At 42.7% G+C, this 17,500-nt stretch overlaps 1 protein-coding gene and 1 pseudogene across 2 annotated transcripts; one reads left to right on the top strand and one right to left on the bottom strand.

Moving 5' to 3' along the window:
• Window positions 1-11,456: 11,456 nt before the first annotated feature.
• On the top strand, window positions 11,457-14,321 carry LOC134435783 (uncharacterized). 2 transcript variants are annotated; one of them, XM_063184826.1, is made up of 4 exons: window positions 11,457-11,631; window positions 12,611-12,805; window positions 13,141-13,220; window positions 13,332-14,321. In XM_063184826.1, exons 1-4 carry the CDS (start codon window positions 11,533-11,535, stop codon window positions 14,296-14,298), a joined length of 1,341 nt encoding a protein of 446 aa, XP_063040896.1. In that variant the 5' UTR covers window positions 11,457-11,532; the 3' UTR covers window positions 14,299-14,321. The 2 variants fall into 2 exon arrangements, with proteins under 2 accessions (XP_063040896.1, XP_063040898.1); XM_063184828.1 differs by lacking the exon at window positions 11,457-11,631 and adding an exon at window positions 12,150-12,186.
• A 320-nt stretch (window positions 14,322-14,641) lies between these two features.
• On the bottom strand, window positions 14,642-16,617 carry LOC134435784 (uncharacterized; annotated as a pseudogene).
• Window positions 16,618-17,500: the final 883 nt, after the last annotated feature.

Consider the following 17,500-nt stretch of genomic DNA (forward strand, 5'->3'; position numbering starts at 1 on the left):
TGGCTAACTAAACGTGCTAAATGTGTGGTTGCTAATCATATCAAATCATATCATATGCTAATCCTCCTATTTCATAACTAATTAATTAACCGTAATAAGTAACCAACTAATAATAAACAAGAGCATTTTTCAAAGAAGCACTGCCGCTCCAATTCTATACCCAGTTCAACCATTTTTTATATTCCTTGATGTCCTCGGACGTGCAACATTATCTTATTTGATGGTTTGTTTTAAAGTTCCCATGGCATGAAATTTACATGGTCCTTTGGTGCTTTGTATGGGTTTGCGGGGGTGTCAGGATGCTATATCCGCAATTTTTATCAAAATAATGCTGAAATGCGCCATTTAGGCCTCTTTGGTGAAAAGTCTCCTCTCCCAGTGCGTCGATCTGTAATGATATGCAACAGGAGGGGGAGGGGGGCAGGAGGGGGAGTGTCGTTGATGAGCGGGGGCGGAGCCGCGGGCTAAAGCTGTGTTGTGGTGGTGCAGCAGGTTAGCTGTTACCTAGAGTTAGCAATTTGCCCTAGTTAGCAATGGCACGTCCAGCACCTGATGGAACTTACTCTCGCTTGTTTTGACCCAAAGATGAAACAAACTATTGCCTACCTGCTCATGGGCTTCAGCGCAGGATGCCTCAGAAGGGTGAGTTTGAAATGTTATGTCTGCAATTTTAATTTGTTGAATGGGTAGTTCTGAGCACTGCTTGCCAGTGAGTTTGTAATTACAGCAGCAATCATTCACCTCGCAATGACCTGGCAAGTCACCATCATAAATTACAATATTCTTTTTTTAACTTATGAGCAAACAACCCATTTGATGTGTGTGTGATGCACGTTACTGGCATCGCAACTGTCTCTAAACCCAGCAACTTTCTCAGTGTGGATGGTTAGCATGCAATTGCAAGTCCTTCCCCTGTAATGTTATGATGCAACACAAATGTGGTAAAAATGTTATAAATGAACGAGGGGGTAGTTGTCAGGTTATAGTAGACTTTTTACACCTTTGTTTACAACATTATTCTGTTTCACCACTGCAATGCTTATCATGCATCACAAATCTGTTTAAGGAGGGTGGTGTATTACATGACAAAAGGGTACTCTATACTAGTTATGATGCATGCACTTCCTCACCATCGGCTGATCATAAAATGTGTCTACATACAACTTGGCTGCATTTGAACAGCACCATGTGCACTGGAGAATAGCCAGCTTTCCTTTGTCCAATAGCCTACATGGCATTCTAAAAATGCATCCATTATGTCTTGTATTCCAGTGATCCCCAACCTTTTTTGCCCTGTGTACCCCCTCATTAATTTAGTCATGTCATGAGTACCCCCTCCTTCATGCTCTATATCAGGGGTGGGCAACTTTCATGATAAGGAGGGCCACATTTTTTTCATTGTGAACATTGGAGGGCCAGATGACTGTGGATCTGACTGCAGCTTGCAGATTCAAGGTGCAGTTGGTTGCTCAGTGGCCGCCGAAAAAGTTTGGAAGCAATGAGTGTTCTCTGTCAGCCAACAGTGTAATTTAATTTTAACAGATTGACTCAGTAGTGGTTTAAAAAAGTTTGTTCATTATAATTTATAAGTATGGTTTATCTATGGGCCGCACTTAGTAAGGAGGCGGGCCGCATGTGGCCCCTGGGCCTCCAGTTGCCCATCCCTGCTCTATATGATCCTCTACCAATGTGATTGCACTCCATACATTTGTTAGTATCACATTTTCCACGTACCCCTGGTTGGGAAACACTGTTGTATACAATGGTGAAATAGTCCATGCTCTGTAGACATCACATTTATCCATAGTTGCCATTTAAGTTTCCATTGTGAAAATTGCATCATCTCATGTTTACCTGAGAGTAACCTGGCTATCAGTATCAGAAAGCTGTTTTTTTTGTAATAAGGTTAGATGCTAGTGTGGAAACTGAGACAATGCCCACAGAAAGAGATAACATTATGCTGCCTAGTTCAGGTCGCATTACTTTCATTTGACACCATCTGTGCATATAAGAGCAAACTTGCCATGTCTTATCTTTATCACATCACTATAACTTGGAGAGAAGGCAGGAGAGCCACAACGCTGGAACTTTTTGTACAGAGTTCAAGATCACCATAAGCGGCCAATTCAATTATGCAGACAGTGTGAAGACAGTGTGCAAATTTTATTTAGAACAGCATCAAGAATATTAAATAGGAACATGTGAATATTTTATGGAAGGCAAATATTGTACTGAAAGAAGAACAGCAATAACAGTCTCTGTAACCATCTTTTCTATTTTTCCAGCCGTTTCAGGCATTTGTCCATCAGTGATTCGAGTGTCGTCTTGCATATCCATGCCGAGTTCCCCGATGAAGGACGTTGGAACCTCGATACAAGGCTGGCGGTGACCTCCTCTGGCTGGCTCGTCTGAACTGTGCTGACTTGTTTCCCTGTTTCCTTTCATTTACATTTGTTAACTTTGTGAAGCACATTGAGTTGCACCTGTGTATGAAATGCGCTATATAAATAAACTTGCCTTGCCTTGCCTTGCCTTGTCTTCTAGGGCACCAACATTGCATCAGTCGCAGGGTTTCCAAAGACCTTTCCACACAAAGCCTACAGGAAAAGCAAAATATTGTTTAGAATGCTATGTCATTTTGGAATTATTGAAGTAACACTATTAAAATGTTATGTCAGAATTAGTTGAACTGAATTCTTTTCAAATCTTACCAAAGGTTGGATTAGCTTTTGAAGTTTGCCGGTGGTTGGTGTGCATTTTCATTCTAGAGGACAGCCATCTGTAAGAAGCGTCTGCAAGTACAAAAGACAATGTGTGAACAGAGTGTCCTTCTTATTTTTCAGTTGGTCAAGATGGTGAGGGTTAGCCAGTTTCAAAGACAAACCTCGTTATTGTCATTGGAAAGGATATGAAGGGTTCCTTCCTAAAACACTGCAAGAGCCATTTCATACTAATGCCATGAATTGTATTATTATGCCATGAATTGTAGTTATAATTACATCAAGTCAAGTATCACCTGAAACCGTGTGTGTGTGTGTGTGTGTGTGTGTGTGTGTGTGTGTGTGTGTGTGTGTGTGTGTGTGTGTGTGTGTGTGTGTGTGTGTGTGTGTGACATTGCCTTGTAAAGCAAATATAGACATCTCAACAGAAGAGTGTTTTCAGGGGGCATAGTCAAGGTATCCACTCCATTATCCAAACTAATGTCTTCTACTTGGGCTTGTGGCCCAACAACCTAGCATCCATGGAGAAAATAAGTTTCCCTGCTATGCACAACAACTAATCAGAAAATGACATTTGAATTGATATTTTGCGAGTTGTTTAATTGCCCATCTATCAGCATACCACATCATATTTTACAAGGCCACCAGCACAAAGGAGGATGGGAGTTTGGATAATGGAAAGGAAACAAGGTAGGCCTACACGTTTTGCCATTTAGTGTAATCCTGCTTAAAAAAAAAAAAAAAATCAGGCGCTAGAACAACAAGATCCATCTTCTCACCTACACAGCATATAAGGAAAGACAACATTCTTTGGAGCAACTTGTTCCAGTTAGACAGATGCTGAGGCACTCAAGGTTGCAATTTTTTTTACTTTTTTATTTGGCTACAATGCTTAGGCGCTTCGGCCCTTATGGCCTTCAGGGCGTATAAATTGCAACCTTTAGTGCCTCTGCATCTGTCTACCTGGACCAAGTTTGAGAGCCCCTACACTGCTGAGCACCACGGAAAAAGGTGAAGATCCAGAGCACTCAAATTACAGGTACCTGTTTGTGTTTGATTCTTTGGAGCAAATTGGATGATGACTGAATGGGAAGACTCCAACGTAGTGGTGATGGAGGAGTTTTGCTTCATCGTGTTGCCTTCTTCTACTCATCATGCCCGTCTGTAACAGGAACTTCTGTAGATGAGAATTGCGGCCATTAGGAAAAAATACACAATATAACTTTCCATGATCCACAATAAGCCTCTCAAATTCTATACAAGAAAATTGTCTGAGTCAGAACAGAGACATAAATGTCAAGGAAACATAAACCCAATATTCGACTGCATCTGGCTTTCCAAGCTATTCACGGATAGGAATGAAAAAATGACAGACAGTGGGAGCAGGTTGCATAGCAACTCACACGTAACTCAGCTGCCTGCACTGGAGCAAGGTAAGCTAGACAAGTGATCCGACTGCTGTATTCTGTGTACCTACCAGAGGTTACGCCAAATGTGTTATATGATGAAAACAAAAACGCATTCAAATGCCGTCACAACCACTAAATAGCAGCCTGTATCACCTGCTTGAAGTCTGTGTTGGATGTGTCAGCTGAGTTCGTGCAGCCACGCACACTGAGTAATTACCGTAGAACCCTTTGAACCCATTGAAGCCTAGGTTTCAATGCAGTGGCCAGTCGCTCTACACTAGGTATAGTTATGTGACCAAATCGAATCAAAGGCTTGCCTGGTCAATATGCTATGTTATGAGTTCGGTGTGTAGTCACAACTGAGCTTTCCAAACATATGGTTAGTTCGAACACCTGTTAGCTCAAGTTATAACATTCCTAGGTGAAACTACGAACAGCAGTCTCCATGGAAATGAACGGTGGCAGATGAACACTCCCAACTGAGACCATTCCCGGACGTGTAGCCCCAGGTGGTTTTATCACTCCCAGACGTTCGATCCCACCCGATTATATTTCACGTATTATCACTGCCACATACAAGCAATTTAGGATTAGGTTTAGAGTTAGGGTTAGGTTTAGGGTCAAGTTTAGGGTTAGAAACAAAAAAACTAACATCAAAAAGATAACTAGCTCCGTTATATGGCGGTGGGCTCGATAGTCTGGCTAGTTGGAGCGTGCCGACTGGGGAGCGATTGGGGTTGGGAGCGACAGTCTGGGAATCGAAATGAATATGTACCGCACCACCACAGCCAACAAAAAGGGTTTCCTAAATAAATCGTGTTTTCACCAACGTTTAAAAATGCCTTGTTTTCAACCACAGGACCCTCCTTGGTCAACCAACGAAATGTTGAGCAATTTGGTCTTGTTAAATCGGCGTGTAATAGAATAATTGTCAACATCACATTCCTTGTTAGCTAGCTAGCTGGATGCCTGTGTTATTTGACTGCAGGTGGGCTAACATAGCCGCTAGCCCGGTCGTCAAGGTTTCATTTCCATCGAAACCATGTAGTTAATTGTGCTCATGCTTGATGTACATGTAAGTTCAAAAGACCATGGTTATATTTTACAGTCGATTTCCCAAGAAAAACAAGACAGAGTATGGCTATTGCTTTTGGTACAGTGTAGCTTTCATGGCTAATGTATGGTTTTTCCCCACTCCACAGCTAATACTGCAGGCTAGTTAGCCATGACACTGTAATACAGACTGGAAGCTTTTCATGACTTACTTGTTCAGGAGGCTTGGTGGTATTGATCCAGACTTCAGCGTCAGGTGTTGGCCATAACTTGCTCTGTATTGTCCCAGATTGTGAAAGCATTAGTCCGGAAAATGTTCCCTCAGACATTGAACCAGTACATTTGCGGTGTTCTGCTGGTATTTATAGAGTTTTCAAATGAATGGGCGGGCTAGTGGGTGGAGAGAGGGCGTGGACGAGTTGAGAGCGAACGAGGGCAGGACGTCATCTCGGGCACACACGAGCTTTGCGTCAATTGGATGCTGTGTCAGAGTTTGTTTACAAACTGGGAGGAACCTCCAGCACAGCTCTGTGTACACAGTAGGGTGGCCATCGGTCCGTTTTTACGACCTGTTAACGACGTTCGTGTGTCCCTCTCTTTGTCTTTCCTCTCCTCCTCGCCTTGTGCTTATGGCCTCGATATACGAGGCAACGTCATTGACACAAACTAGACTGACAGACGGTCGTGTTTCCGATATCTGCGTCCGCCATGTTACTCCAGATTTTACTACAGACCCCGCACAACAAATTAACTGTATTGCTGTACTGGCAACGCATAGTGCAAGCAAGTTTGTCCGCTAAATGCATTTACAACGAGGGCTCTCATAACTTTTCAACCAGGGCAAAGAAAGCGTCTTTCTGCACGGGCGCTCTCTGTATTTTGAGCTCGTGCTGTTGCTATGGTTATCCAAGCGTCTGCAGGAAAAAAAATGCTGACAGAAGCGGCTGCCTCTCGTTTTAAAACACAGCTGATCAACACACTCCTGACATTTACTTTCAGTAAAGTACTTCAAATAAATTGTAGGCTATGCACATCATGCATGCATGAAAAAAGATGAAATAAATACTGACTACATCAACGGAGGGATTGTCTATCGTATAGCCTACTCTACTGTCTCTGATACAACGTTAAATTAGTTGTTCTGATGAGTCCTTTATCGGAGTGGGGATGTAGGTGTAATGAAATGCGAAAATCCTTCCCAAAACTTTTTTTTTTTTAGAACTAAAACTGTTTTTGGTAGCCGAGTTAGTCGAGGTAAGATGGCAGCGCAGCTTCCTCATTCCAGCCTGCTGTTTAGAATGACACGAAGTCTGGGAGTGACACGAAGGCGGGGAGTCAGCCAGTTGAAGCCACGGGTACTGCGCAAGGACGCTAGGTTAGATAGTTAAGGGGCGGGGTTGTCCGGCCGAAGTCCGGACAGGTGGTCACCCTAGTACACAGTAACACATTGCAAACCACTGGGATGACTTCAGGAGGTCAGAGTAACTGATTTTAAGGCCCCAAAACATCATAAGGTCAAAATTTCATGCCATGGGCACTTTAAAGCATTTCATTGTGCCTAAAAACCATGGCTGAGGTATGGTACCGTGCCGTTGCACTGCTCCCTTGGGGTGTCATTGGGGTCTGCCCCCTTGCACGGGTGATGCAAAAATGCAATTTTATTGTGTGGAGTGTGCACTTGTGCGCTGTGGAGTGCTGTGTCACAATAACAATGGGAGTTGGTGAAAACCTCTTCTTTCTGGGTGTCTTGGTTCAGATGCAAGTCAAAGGTAAGAAGGGGTTACTTTAGATCAAAATACTCAAAACAGAGGAACAAAATGTTTTAATGACCCTAAAGAGTTGCTGCTTGGTGACAGCAGGATTTTATCTCCTCAGGATAATTTCCAGTACCCCGCCACCATAGGGAAGAAGGATGACCAAGGCCGTAGCAGCAAATTTTGGGCCCTATGTACAATCATATCCAATGGACTATATCTTTATGAATCGGGCTGTGTGTGGCCCCCGTATACACATGGGGCCCTGGTGACTCAGTCACACTTTACCCCCCTGAACGACCCCCGTGGGGATGACCTGTTCCCAGTTAGCAGTTTGTTGTGTTTCCCTCATTTTGGGCAGCACTAATTGGTTGGAAAGGGGGGTCCACGCGCACCCCCCGGCTTTTTTTTATGCCACCTGATTTTTTTGTATCTTTAAAGTGTCTACTTTAAGAATTTGACAGGTGCCAAGCTGAAATCATGTCCCTTGGCCTTCATTTTTAACCATTTAATGCACCTGACAGGAACCCAACAGATTGAAACAATGACAGAGAATAGGTCATAACTTTTGAAGTAAACTACATACAGAGACAAATTAACACATTCTCCCATACAATATTGACCTGAGGAATGAATCTAAGTGGTTGTTTTTGACTTTTGACCACATATAAACAGCATATTTGCTCATAAAGAGCAATAAAATGACCCAAGATATGTAGACACTCAACTATCTTTTCATTATTTTGAGTTTTGTTGTCTTTTTTTCCACCACCTGCTCTTCCTTTATCATTTGTAGTGTAAATGTGAGTATTATATCGGATATTAAGCTGAAATTATGACCCACAGTCTTCATTTTTGACCCTTTAATGCGCCTGACTGAAACCCGACAGACTAAAACAATGATACAGAATGGGTCATAACTTTTGAAGTAAACTACATACAGAGACAAATGAACACATTTTCCCACACAATATTAACCTGAGGAATGATATTAAGTTGTTGCCTTTGACATTTGACAACATTTGAACTTCATTTTTGGTCACAATCGACAATAAAATGGCCTAAAATATGTAGACATTCAAGTATCTTTTCTTTCTTTCGACTTTTATTGTCTTTTGTCCACCACCAGCTCCTCCATTATCATTTGCAGTGTACATGTGACTATTATATCGGGTTTAGGCTGAAATAAGGACCCACAGTCTCCATTTTTAACCCTTTAATGCGCCTGACTGGAAGAGATTGAAACAATGATACAGAATGGGTCATAACTTTTGAATTAAACTATATACTGAGACAAATGAACACATTTTACTATACAATACTGACATGAAAAAGGAATTTAAGTTGTTGATTTGACATTTGATAACATTTAAACTTATAATACTTTATAAAAAGACCTAGTGTGGGTTGGCTTCAGAAGTGAACCAGAAAGAGAAGAAAATTTAACCCATTTTCCCATACAATACTGAACCAAGAAGTTTAATGAAGGTAAAGGCACATCCCAAAAAGCAATTGCCGCAGGACATAAAAGAACACACAAGAAAAAAGGAAGGACTATCCGCACACCACAGAAGCTCCCTTGTCATGATTTAACGTGTGAAATGCTGACACAACGTCTCGACCTGGAAGATCTTCGTCAGGTGTCTCACGACAAGGGAGCATCTGTGGTGTGCGTACATTCTTTCCTTTTTCATATTGCAAAACCTCCACGTCCATGTAATTTGTAGCTGAACATGAAGATGTGTCTTTCACCTTTTTCTGCAGACATAGACTGTTTGGCTTGTTATGCCAAATGTATGGGACAGAGAACTCATGGTTGACAAACTTTACAAATCTGCTCACTTGGATCAGGATAGTGCATTATTCAGGACATGCACCTACAAAACACTAGCGTGGATGGGTTGCTTGCTGCTGTGACCCTCAAAAATTGAATAACACTTTAATTTTTGTAGATTTTAGGGCTTTTTTAAAATGCCGTTTTTGTCCAGAAACACATTTAAAAGTTGATAAAAGGCAAAAAAAATTGCCCATTGCATTCCTTGGGTCAGTATTGTATGGGAAATGGGTTACCTTTTCTCTGTACAGTGGTTTACTTCAAATGTTAACCCCCATTGAAAGAAAGAAAGTGAAAGCCCATTGTGAAATTCCTACTCCCATTGTCATTGTGACACAGCACTCCATAGCACACAAGTGAACACTGCACACTGCACACAACGAAATTACATTGATGTCTCACTCGTGCAAAGGGGCAGCCCTCATTGGCACCCCTGGGGAGCAGTGCGACTGGACGGTACCATGCTCAGGGTACCTCCGTCATGGAGGAGGATGGGGGAGAGCACTGGTTAATTACAACCCCCAAAAAGATGCCCGAAAGGGAGCAGTGCGGCGGGACGGTACCATGCTCAGGGTACCTCAGTCATGGAGGAGGATGGGGGAGAGCACTGGTTGAACTTAATATCATTCATTAGGTCAACATTGTATGGGGAAATGTGTTGATCTCTCTGTATGATGTTTACATCCAAAGTCATGACCCATTCTGTATCATTGTTTCAATCTGCCGGGTTCCAGTCAGGCGCATTAAAGGGTTAAAATGGAGACTGTGGGTCATTATTTCAGCTTAAAACCCGATATAATATTCACATTTACACTGCAAATGATAAAGGAATAGCAGGTGGGGGACAAAAAGAAAATAAAACTCAAAAGAATGAAAAGATACTTGAGTGTCTACATATTTTAGGCCATTTTATTGTCGATTATGACCAAAAATGCAGTTTGAATGTTGTCAAATGTCATAGACAACAACTTAATATCATTCTTCAGGTTAATATTGTGTGGGAAAATGTATTCATTTGTCTCTGTATGTAGCTTACTTCAAAAGTTATGACCCATTCTGTATCATTGTTTCAGTCTGTCGGGTTTCAGTCAGGCGCATTAAAGGGTCAAAAATGGAGACTGTGGGTCATAATTTCAGCTTAATATCCGATATAATACTCACATTTACACTGCAAATGATAAAGGAAGAGCAGGTGGTGAAAAAATATTGTAATATTGTATCAATATTGTATGGGAGAATGTGTTAATTTGTCTCTGTATGTAGTTTACTTCAAAAGTTATGACCTATTCTCTGTCATTGTTTCAATCTGTTGGGTTCCTGTCAGGTGCATTAAATGGTTAAAAATGAAGGCCAAGGGACATGATTTCAGCTTGGCACCTGTCAAATTCTTAAAGTAGACACTTTAAAGATACAAAAAAATCAGGTGGCATAAAAAAAGCCGGGGGGTGCGCGTGGACCCCCCTTTCCAACCCTACTATAACGATTGAAACGAATAAACCAATGGCTGTCTGCTTTTTATAAATATATTTTTAGGGCTTTTTCGCCTTCTTCTTCTTCTTCTTCTTCTTCTTCTTCTTCTTCTTCTTCTTCTTCTTCTTTCCAACAAGAGCTATTTCAGGCTTTTTCAGTACCTCAGCGGTTCCTACAGTTGAAAAGTGTGTATTGTGTGTAAGGGGGCTCTTCTGATGAAAAGGCTTGTCATGTAGTAACTGATAGGTGATCGGGACTGAAGAGTGTTCTCTTAGTGTTTACAACCTCATATTTTGTCTCAAGTTTCTCAGACAGTTTCTGTCAAGGAGTCAACGACTCGGCGCTGTTAAAGCATTGGAGCGTGTGTGTGTGTGTGTGTGTAAGTCTAAGTACGTAACTCTCTTTTCTCACTGATCCACAGACACGGTGCGAATGGGATGTTCATCAAATGAAAAACTTTCCTGAGAAAAAGTTTCCTGAGCTCTCTGCATCAGTTTCTACTTCAGTTTCTTCATGAAGTGGAGCGATGTGTCTTCACTTTCCTCTCTTTATGTCTGATGTGGAGTGATGTGTTGTTGAAAGTGGAAAGTTTGATGTGAAGAGATCACAGTTAACTTTCAACTGAACAATTTTTTGGCAGTTTGAAAAACGCTTCATAAGTCAACTGAATTGTTCAAAAGGTTATCATTGTTGTGTTAATCTAGTATTGTGTATTCTATTTTTCCATTCCATTCCATTTTCTATTCATGCATTTCATTTTTTATTCCACTTTTTGTTTTTATTTTTTATCATGGATTAGTACTTTTGAATTTGAAACTGTACTGTGAACCTATTATGAACCTTTTTGTATATCATTTCCCTTTCCAACTTTTGTATTTTGTATTGTATTAGTATTTCCCCGCATGATTTTGGTGCAGATGGGATTGTGCATCGAAATCAATACTTACTTAATATTGTGACATTGGCATTTACAATATTGCACTCTTCCACAGTAATGGTAGCCCTGCATGGAAGGGGTTTGGTGAGCTTTGCTGGTGTATTCTTTAAAAAAAATATATAGGCCTATTTTTAGGGCTTTTTTGCCTTTATTTCTGACAGCACAGTGGAGGAGAGACAGGAAATGAGTGGGGAGAGAGAGACGGGGAAGGGTTGGCAATTCACTCCTTGCACTATTAGAACGTTGAGGAGTTCCGGGTATCCTTGGTGTGCAGCCCGGCTTCCGGTTTAATTCCACAAGATGGCGCTCTTTTATACTAGATGCCTTCAGGAGCTCCCGAAAATAAGCATTAACGATGTCAACCGAATCATTCAGCGCAACACAGCAGCACCGCGTAGTAAGCGGGAGAAGGGTTTCAAGATGTACATTTCGAATTATATCGACAATTATGAAGGTAAGTCGAAATATTTCCTCAGACTTTCATACTGAGTGACTTAGCGTCCATAGCGACTTGCCTTGACAACACAGCTGATTGTCAGTATGTATATAAGCTTAGCTAGCTCTAGCTTGACAATCAGCTGTGTTGTCAAGTCCTACCGGTTTTATTGTCAATTTCTCTGCGTGCACGACCGGGTCATACAAAGAATTTGAAATTGCGTTTCTTACTTCCCCATGCAGACACAGACATGTCTCAGGTATAGACAGTAGCTAGTAAAGACATACAGTAGCATAGCCTACATAGTATACATTTAAACTGCAAGAGATAACAAGACATGTAGAGGGCGTGTTGCAGTTTTACGTCCATTTTTAGAAGAATTACTTCTTTTTCTTAATCATAACCGCATTTCCATCGTGTCTTGAGTAATATGATAGGTACTGCTGTGATGTTTTGCTAATAATGTTGACGGTCCCTATAGTGTCGAACAAAGATCCAGGGACAGGGAGGGTGTGTGTTCGTGCGACATGCTACCGATCCATGAAGAAGAATGAGAAACCTCACAACCTCAGTGTACGTTTTAAAAGTTATGTCCTCAACAGTGACATCATTCGTGTTTTACGGTTTTTCTACATGTCCAAACAATCGTCCAGACAACGTGGGACAAGATAGTAATGAATCGTTTGTCAGCAACATTCTTTTTGCTTGAAGAAATGTCACCCTTCATCCAACAGGTGTCCCCGAAACTCAAAAAAAGGACGCCTAGTTGTTTACAATTTCACTCCTTTTGACTACCATGCCCTGCGTGAACGACAATATGCACAACCATAGCCTACTTTGTATAAAACAGACATGAAAGACACTTATGTTGGGCCTACTACATCTGCCATTCACTGCTAGATAGACCACTGATGTGTGATGGAATAGGACTGTACTAAGTAATAAAATGTACATTAGCACACAGATTGATAAAACTATTTCTCTCTTTTTTTTAAAGATTGTTCTTGATGGCTCCTGTCCAGTCCAGCTGTGTGAGGCTGTGTGCTCCTGTGTTGCTGGCAAGGTGCTCTGCAACCACAACGTCGCTCTACTCTTCCAGACGGCACACTACTCCCAGCTCCGCCTCAGTGCTGTACCGCCTGTACTCAGCTGCACTGAAACAGAGCAAAGCTGGCACAAGCCACGGACTATGGTAATTCTTGAGATACTGTATTATTAGCAGCATAGTGTAAGGTAGCCTCGTTGTAATCCTCACACTACCCTTGACTTCTCAGGACCTGAGTTTTTTTTTCCTTCAGCCTTTTCCAAGTTCCTGGTCATTGTAATGGGGGCAGGTGTTTGTTTACATTTCAAAAAAGCATCTTTATTTTTTCCCAAAAACATCCCAAAGCTTATGCAACAACTATCTACATTTTGGGAAAATATACCCCATGTTAAGGAAGTGTTTAATGTAAACAAAATCTGGTCATTTAATGTGTATGATGCAATGATTCTCATCTGAAACCATCATTCATACAATTCTAACAGGGTGTGAAGCCTGGTCGAGTCAGGGACATGGTCGTGGTGTCTGCCAGGCCGAAACAGAGGACTGTGGGAGGTGGTGTAAGGTAAGGTATTATTTCATCTTAAAGAGTAACTGTTAATGATTCAATATATTTTATAATATATATTACCCTCAAATAAACCCTCAAACTTTTAATCTTCTTATGTACATGCAGAAGCACATTGTATAAAGCAGTGCGAGGGGAGCTTCCCGATCCAGACACACTGAAGGTGACAGAGGCATATGCTGACTTCCCTGCAATCCTGGCACCACTGATCACCACCTTGGCCATCAGTCCGGATGTCCCGCTGGTTGACTCGGCACTAGGACAGGTCCAGGAAGGAAGCCTCATCGCCACCCAGCACCCGGTGATGGCCAGTAGATGTATTGAGGTCCATCCTGATGGTCCTCCACCACCACCTCTACCACTGGCTGGTTACAGGCTGGAGCCCACCGCCTGTCAGTATGTGTGCAGCCTTCAACAACAACTACATCTGGTCTCCCTCCAGACTTCCTGGGAAACAGCCAGACAGGTGGAGGCATCCACTCGGGACCAAAGCCTGTCCGTGGAGTGGTACAGAGTGAGGAGCCAGCGAGTGACGTCGTCACACTTTCGAGAGGTCTGTCATGTACGTGGTCACAGTGCAGCACAAAATCTTGCAGACAGAATGAGGAAGGGCGTGATACAGACCGCTGCCATGAAGAGGGGCCTGGCACTAGAGCCGGTTGCTGCGGAGGAGTACAGCAGGGCCAAGAATGTCAGCTATTGGCCCTGTGGGTTTGTTATTCATCCGGACGCTCCATGGTTGGGCAGTTCACCTGACGGCATTGTCTTTGATCCCACAGAAAAACCTCCATTCGGCCTTGTGGAGATCAAGTGCCCAAATGTCAAAAGTTACGTTGACTGCAAGTACTTGAAGGCCAATGGTGACATAATGTCACTGAAACGCCAACATGCCTATTTCTGGCAGGTTCAGGGCCAACTCCTACTAACTGGCATGGACTGGTGTGACTTTGTGGTGTTCGCAGAAGAAGACATGGTCATCCAGCGAGTATATAGAGACAAAGAAGTGGCAGAAGTGATTAGAGAGAAAGGAGATTACTTTTTCTTTCATTATTACATGCCAGCCTGTTTAAAATAAAATAACTCTTGTCTTTGCCTTTTACATTCTTTGTCGAGTTTTTAATTGCCTTTTTTTGGTAAATAACATCAATAAGTATAGTTTTCATATATCTGTAGCCCCTTAATGCACGCGGTACTGTGGCACGCTGTAATAGACATTGAAAGTGAACTACTATAGTACTACAGTACTATGACAGTGCACAGGGCCTCAAGTAATACTTTATGACTTGGTCATTGCCATTCTGGTAACAGCTAATTTATAATGCCATGTTTTAAGGGGTTAAAATGCTTATATGAATATGTTTATTGTACAGCTCCTTTGTTCTGTGTAATAGCAAAATAACAGACACTAACACAAGATAGAAAAATATTGAAGTTTTATATAAATACCTTAAACAGCTTACAGGTAATCAATATCCAAATTATTAATCACATATTCACATATTTACAGACATATTGGGCAAATCAATAAGGCCTTACTTACTTTTAAAAACGGTGGGCTATGCAATAAAACTGCATGGAATGATTCAGTTCAGTTCAGCCCATGCCTTCACTAGAGGGCCGTTTTGAAAATTCGACAAAAGGCATGCGACAGAAAACAACTGGTCAATACTCCCTGTGACCGATAAAGGGATCTCTCCGCTAATCAGGTTGTTCTCCTTTACCCTCTTAATACATCGCTCCACGTGAACCCTGAGGCTGGCAATTTGCTGGGTCTGCTGGACATCCTCTTTTGACATGGGGTTGTTTTTAACAAGGAAAGCAGGCCTGTAAATTTTACAGGGACAGACATCCTCAACAAGGAAGCCCTTGTCTACCATTATGGCCATTTGTGGGGTTAGCAGCTTAGTGATGCCACACTTCCTGAATATCTCTTTGTCACTAAGTGACCCGGCATATAGTGGTGATACAAAAGTGATCACACCATGTGGCGCTATGCCAATCATGGCCTTGAAGGTTGGGTGGGATTTGTATGTTGAGTATACTTCACTCTGGAGAAGGAGCGAGGAGGGCGACTGACAGAATAACTCTGTGCAGTCAAGCACCACCTGCGTGTCGGGGAACATTTTAAATTCTGGGGGTAGATGTGCCCTGACAACATCTGGGGGGATCCACAGCCGAATGGAGCCCAGAAGGTGATAGAGGAAGTGAGTCCAGGTAGTAATTACTCTGCTAGCTGTGGAAGGGTGCACTTTAAAAACCGCTTGCCAAGATCATAGAGATCCAGCCCTAGAGACAGGTGCATGAGGAAAAGCAAAAGCTCATCAACAGGAGGAAGCTTTGTAGCCCGTTGAGATGGATCACTACTTGAGGCAGATGTGACGCGCACCATTTTTGTAGTGGCAGCACGCTCCACCTGTTGCCAAAACACCTGGAAATGGCGGTAGGATGCAAATCTGAAATGATAGTCACAAAACAACAACAACAATGATGAAATATTCAGCTGTGGTAGGCCTATGTTAGTGAAAAGTAGGACTAATACAATTTGCACTCTTGCCTTTTTCATGTAGGCCTTAACAATTGCAGTTTTTAATCATTAAACCTACAGTAATGCAATACTTGTAATGGTCTGGCCTAGGCCCAAAAATACAATTGCCTACATAAACACAGTTGGGGACCTACTCAATAGTAATTATGGTTTAATGTGTGGTTGTAAACCCACCTGGTGTAATAGCGGATGTCCTCATCGGATCCAACAAGGTGATGGAGGCCAAAACGTGAATGTAACTGCATGGACTCCATCTGCAAGCGCATTCCCTCCATTACACGCTCGTACTCGGTGACCTTATTTCGCAACGCTTCATTTTCAAGCAACAGGTCATAATTAACTGGCTTCATTGTAACACTGTACGGATGGTCCAGTTGTACCGGAGGGAGGGGCGGAGTTGTCGTTTCAGCATCAGCTGGGTGAGGGTCAGGAGATGAGGGTCTCGGTTGACGTTGCCAAACATTGAGCCTAGGAGCTGGTAATGTGAAGTTGTTCCACTCAAACAAACAAGGAACAGCACCTGTTTTCAGACGTCTTTTCACCCCCTCGCTCAGCAAAAAGTCATCAGTGATGAAATGTCTGCTGCAAACCCGTGTCGACTCGGTGGGAGTGAAGTTGTCTCGCTTGATTTTAACGAGCCACTGCGCTTTTACCTCACGATTGACAGGGAAGCGGTGGAAACTTAACTGCGAATTATATCTCGAAGAAGTCGAACACTTTGGTACACAGCAGTGTAAGGAGGTTCTTGTCATTTGGTGTTGAAATGTAACCCTCCTTTCCTTCACTGTCAAAAGACTCATGATACGCGATACGCTACACATTAACTATCGAAATCGGAATTAAACCGGAAGCCGGGCTGCACACCAAGGATACCCGGAACTCCTCAACGTTCTAATACTGCAAGGAGTGAATTGACCCTGTCCGGAATCGATCCTCCTGGGTTGCCGGTGTACTAACCAAGTGCCCTACCATCAGGCCAGGGCAGGCAGGGCCGTAACAAGACATTTTCAAACACCGAGGTCAAATACTGTGCGCTGTACTGCTTGCTGTACATTTAGAATGCTTCAAACACTTCAGTCAGACTCTTAAATTTGTTTTCATTAATCACTGCCATGAGAACACATGATGGAGGTGCATACAGACTGAATTTATCATTATTGATTATATATCGTTTTCATCATAGATACATTTTACATTACTGACCTCTGTGTCCTCAATGGAGTTACAGCCTTGATGGCAGGGCTTTGCAGGTGTGTTGCTCTGGAGAGCTCCTGTCTTCTCTCTGTAGGCACCTCCAGCTCCAAGCCCTGACTACTGTGCTGAAACGATAGCTGAATCCCGTTCCAGTAGGTCAAACACCCTTGAGTAATCCGCTCCCATACCCCCTATATCCCACTGATAAACACACACACACAGACACAGACACAGACACACACACACACACACACACACACACACACACACACACACACACACACACACACACACACACACACACACACACACACACACACACATGCACTCATGCACACACACACACACACACACACACACACACACACACACACACACACACACACACACACGTACCACACACAGACATACACACACAGACACAGACACTCACACCCACACGCACACGCGCACACACACGCACACGCACACGCACACGCACACGCACACGCACACACACACACACACACACACGCATACACCACCCCGTCTCTCTCCA

Source organism: Engraulis encrasicolus, chromosome 20 (assembly GCF_034702125.1).
Source record: "Engraulis encrasicolus isolate BLACKSEA-1 chromosome 20, IST_EnEncr_1.0, whole genome shotgun sequence".
In the NCBI taxonomy this organism is placed as follows: Eukaryota; Metazoa; Chordata; class Actinopteri; order Clupeiformes; family Engraulidae; genus Engraulis; species Engraulis encrasicolus.